Here is a 5,066-nt window from a genome sequence, read left to right on the forward strand (position 1 = left end):
TAATGATGGTCAACGGTGGTTATTGGCAGTCGACGGTGATCGACGATGCTAGGAGTGATGTTGGACTTCAGTTCCTTCTGAAAGCCTCAGTTTCTTTCTCAAGCCACAAGCCTCCAACCCCCACACCCACATTTGAGTACCTTAATAATTTTGGAATTGAGCAATCTTAGGCTCACTAGATTTGTCTTGTCTAGACGCTTGATTCGACTATAGGCTTGTTAGATTTGACATTCATCTGACATTCTAAAATATGTTTGTAAAACTTCCAAATGCAGTTCAATGACTTGATATGAGCTTAATTTGACTTGAATTGGATGTATTTTGTTATCATTGGGTCCGTCTCATCAAGCCGATCAGTTTGACTATAAGTTTGTTGAAACGAGAACTTTGGATCCATGCCAGATGTTGAGATTTTGTTAATGGTGTATCAGTATGTATATGTGTATATATGAGTACACACATGCATATATATATAACAATCCTATAGAGAACATTTTCAACTCAATTTTTAAAGCACGCTCTAATCACAAACTTCTAATTTTTAATCTAATTGTTATTAAAGCTAAACTGCTCCAAAAAAAAAACAAAAAAAAAAAAAACAATACACTCCCAAGTTATCCAAATGCAGCCTGGATTCGTAAACTATTTAATTCGAAATAAAATGTTTTTTTTAATGTACAATGTGCGTGCTGGGCCGGGCGGCCGTTTCCCGATTGTAGTTAATGAACGCAGCCTTTGATTGTTACTTGCCAGCCAGCTATGAAGAAGCAGTAAAAACCAATCATTTAATAAAATAAAAAGCCATAAACAACAAATTAATGGAGACAGATATCGCATTGTTCGAAACAATTTATACTTGCTTCAAATAACAATTTTTGTGAATATTAATTAAGCTAATGAATAGCCGGCTAATTACTATAGCTTACAATGGCAACGACTCAGCACAAAACTTACATTGCTCTCTACACAATCACACAGCTATTTCTTGTTTGTCAGTGAGTGTAATCAGTCTGCATGTTGGTGTAGGCCAAAATTAACTATTAATTACATTCAGCATTGTTAGATTTTGATAGCATCTCATTTAGCCTCATTTGTAATATTTATTTTCTTTGAATTTTGATGTGAGAATATGTCTACTTATCCTGCCTATTTAAAGAAATCAAAAGCTATTATTTCTTTCATCAATCTCTTCTTTTTCTCTACTAGCTCCTCGCTTAAATCACCTCGAGTCTCACAAATCCCCACACATGGCTCTAAGGCGAGGTATAATTATTTGCATGGTAATGGTGCTTACATTAATCATTAGCAACATTGGTCTTACTGTTGGGCACCACAAATACTATGTTGGCGACAATCAGCAATGGACTTATAAAATGACCTCCAATTGGTCCAACGGCAAGAAATTTTATGCAGGAGATATTCTAGGTAAATTCTATGTTCTTCTACTTGTTTTCAAATTTGTCAATTTGCATCATCAATTAGCTTAAAATTGCTTAATTTTTTTTAATTGATAGTGTTCAAGTACAATCCCGGTGAGCACAATGTGATAAAGGTGAATGCGGAAGACTATACATTTTGTCGAGTGCCGGCTAATGTGAAGGTCTATGAATCTGGAAATGATCATATCAAACTCAAAAGGGGCGACAACTACTTTATTTGTGGCATCTTTGGTCATTGCGGCATTGGAATGAAGATAGCCATCAAGGCTTATTGAGCAATGTAAATAGATAGATGTTATTGATTGATCCTTAGAATCTTTGCTTATTTATAATAAATCTTGTATGTTTCTTCTATGTTGGTTAATGTTACGTGTGGGTTCGCTGCAATGATTATTATCAATGTTATTTGCATGCTTGGAATAAAGTTTTCATATTGATATTGTTTTAGTAATTTTAAGTTCTGTTTCTATGAATGAGAAATGTAATCCATTTTTAGCCTGCAAATGAAAGGTTATATGGGTGTGTTAAATTTATTATGCATGAATATCTTTCTATCTAACTTTTATTTTAATATTTTATGCTTTCTTTATTTGACAAAAATGTTTTTGTTAATGTTATCATCTTTGATCTTAATTTTTCTTATATGAAATGATTTCCATAGTTTTATTGTATATGACAAACTGCCTAAGTATTATTAAATCATCTTATTTGAATAGGGTCTCTACTCTTTTATTCTTAGTACAACTATTACTCAAATCTTTTTGCAATTTTATCACACTATTTTCTTATAAAGGTAATTCATGTCAAATTCAACTTGCTTTTTAGGAACTTAAATCATTCAAATTTTTGCCCACAAAATATAATTACCCCAAGTCAATATGAAATAAAACTTTTGATTTTTTTTATAATTGATAGCATATGCTCAATATGTGATATTCTAGTCTATAATGATAATAAAACTTCTAAATTGATGGTTTTGGTTAATTAAGGTCACCAAAAAATGATCTAATTGATCTGAGGATCTGAAATATTGGATTATCTTGCTCATGATGTGATGTTATAGTTTAATGCTTCATTCCTAACTCTGATTGCATCAGGCTGTTTTGCAACAATTTCCATTCCTGCCAAAAGATTGGCCTTGCCCTCAAGTAAAATATGTGGATAAGTGGCTTAAAATTCTTCATTACTTATCCAAATGGATTTATTTGTGGGCAACCCTTCCCATTTAATGAGGTGTTGATGTTCATCGTGATCAATTATGTGTGCATGATCAAAATTGAGTATGTAGATTGGGTGGAGCACTAAATCATCATTCCAATACTTTAAAGACTCTTGGGTGGGGTGTAAACAAGAAGTATCTTTATATACTTTGAGTAAGGAGTTGTGAAAAATAGGGTGAATTTGTGATTAAGATGGTTAGTCAATCTTGTAGGTAACTTGCCCAACCAGCACACGCACTTGGAAGGGGCGTAAATAGCAACGACTTACTTTTGAGTTATGTTTCTATCTTAGAGTATTTAGTCTATATGGCTTCATCTTGAAGAGCACAAAATCACTTACGCTTAGTTCAACGTCATGGCAACAGTTATAATCTTCTTGTTTCATATAATATTGTGCGCGAGCAAGTTTAGTACAAAGATTTTACAAATTCAAATCGTATTCACGCAACCAATCATGAACTTCAAGAGGCTCAACATTTCATACCAAATATTAAATTATGAGTTGGGAAAGCAAGCCATAAAGAACTTGACAAGGGGCCATATCGATTATGGAGTGAAGTGGATAGTATTATTAGAGTACCCAAGCCATGGAATAAAGCTTGGACAGTTTGTCCATGATGTACCAACATAAATATTGTTGAGGGCTTTACTAGTAAATTTCATTTTCTTATCAGTCTCTAGATGGTGGTTTAAATTATAATTCAAGTTAGTATTGATTTCTGTGAAAAGACTTTGCCAGAAGGAGCTCATGAATTTGTTTGCCGAGATTTTTTTTTTGATAAGGGCCACCATAGACCTCAAAATATTCCTATCGGAATGATCAAATACTTCATTTCAAAGAGTGATATACTATATTGAATGACAGAGACATTAGCTTAGAATGGATTCAGTCATTCAGATGAGAGAAATTTTTGGACTCTGTGGAACTAGGTTTCTTCCCTTATCATACAGGTGTAAGATAAGGTTTATATTAATGTTGAGGTCTCATTCCTTATAAGGGCAAGCCTTCGTAGCTAATTACATCCTTAAAGCTGTGAGAGCTAAGGAAAATTATCGATTAATATGATAAGTTGAAATGCTAGAGATCGAACTTTCATAATTGGAGTGGGGGTCCAAATTGGAGGAATTATGTCCAAAGGATGAGGCTTACAATCTGATGACTACATGTCATGAAAAAGGCCCAATAACTAAGAAAGATTTAGAAAGATTTAATAAATTTGAACCGACTAGGTGAAGTCAAAAGATAGATTAGGGATACTTGATTTGATTGACATGAGTGATTGGAAACTCTAAGCAAAGGATAGAGTCAGATATGAAAAGATTTCTAGATAGAAATGACACCTTAGACTCTACAAGCAATTATATGGGTGGACTAACAAATATTTTGGGAATAACATCCCGGTTCAAGATGCTCATGGCTTTTTTGTCGTCCCAATAATACTGGTATTCGTCAACCATGACCAGCCTCATAACCAAGAATCTCCCTTAAATAGCGGAGCATGGAGGCTTCGTAGTTTTAAAGCAGTCTAAAATACCTTCATCAATAATCATGGGTTACTTCATTCTAAGGTAATCCTTCTAGTCTTAGGGGGTAGGTATGTTTTTTTGCATGTCATAGTCCTTAGCACTAACTATATACCTAATCTAACATAAGCTTCTATACTCATACTAGCTTGGGGTAAGTATATGACCCTTGATTCAGTGGTAAGTTAGCTAACATAAAGTTCATGCTGGATAAACCTAGGTTCAGTTCTCATGCTTTAGCTTGATGTGTTTTAGATTTATTTGAAGTTCATTATTTGCATTAATGTCTTGTTTGATTCCTAGATTTGTCAGTCAATCTGAGAAATTAAGGTTTTCTATGTTTTGAGTTCTACTTAAGGATTTGATTTTTGATGTTTGTGGAGAAACCATCTTTTGAGAGGTTTTCACCTTTGTTTTTGTTTTATGCATTTTTTTGTTAATTTTGTTTTGAAATATGAAGTAAAAGGCATGAAACTATACATGAAATGATATATGGAATAACACATGTAAAGCAATATTCAGCCTTGGATTAGACTTGGGTTGAGGTTGAGCTGAGGTATTATATGAGCCAGTTGGTTTAGGCTCAGGTTGGGCTTGGGCTGGCTTGGGTTGAGTTTGGATTTGATTCGGGTTGACCCAAGTTAATATGAGTTGACAAGAGTTGGCTTAGGTTTAAATTGATTTTAACCAGGAATAAGCTCAGTTGACTCGAGTTGGCTTAGATTTGATTTGGGTTTGACCTGTATTAAATCGGGTTGACCCGAGTTAGGTTAAGTTTGATTTAGTTTGACCATGGTTGTCTTAGGTTCAATTTGGGTTTGACCTGGGTTGGTTTACATTTGGTTTGAGTTTGACCTGGTTAAGGAAAGCTGACCCAGACCTA

The 5,066-nt window shown here is 34.0% G+C and overlaps 1 protein-coding gene across 1 annotated transcript; it reads left to right on the forward strand.

The window, feature by feature from the left end:
• The first annotated feature begins 1,283 nt into the window (after positions 1-1,283).
• Positions 1,284-1,714, forward strand: LOC110025811 (basic blue protein-like). The gene is made up of 2 exons (XM_020726470.1): positions 1,284-1,425; positions 1,515-1,714. Exons 1-2 carry the CDS (start codon positions 1,284-1,286, stop codon positions 1,712-1,714), a joined length of 342 nt encoding a protein of 113 aa, XP_020582129.1.
• The last annotated feature ends 3,352 nt before the right edge of the window (positions 1,715-5,066 follow it).

This window comes from Phalaenopsis equestris, unplaced genomic scaffold (assembly GCF_001263595.1).
Source record: "Phalaenopsis equestris unplaced genomic scaffold, ASM126359v1 Scaffold000333, whole genome shotgun sequence".
Taxonomy (NCBI): Eukaryota; Viridiplantae; Streptophyta; class Magnoliopsida; order Asparagales; family Orchidaceae; genus Phalaenopsis; species Phalaenopsis equestris.

What these genes read in the sequence shown, in the direction of transcription:
- LOC110025811 (XM_020726470.1), top strand. Translation starts at nt 1,284, where the DNA reads ATGGTGCTTACATTAATCATTAGCAACATTGGTCTTACTGTTGGGCAC. An exon ending in TTATGCAGGAGATATTCTAG is followed by an intron (nt 1,426 to 1,514) that starts GTAAATTCTATG and finishes TTTAATTGATAG; the next exon opens with TGTTCAAGTACAATCCCGGT.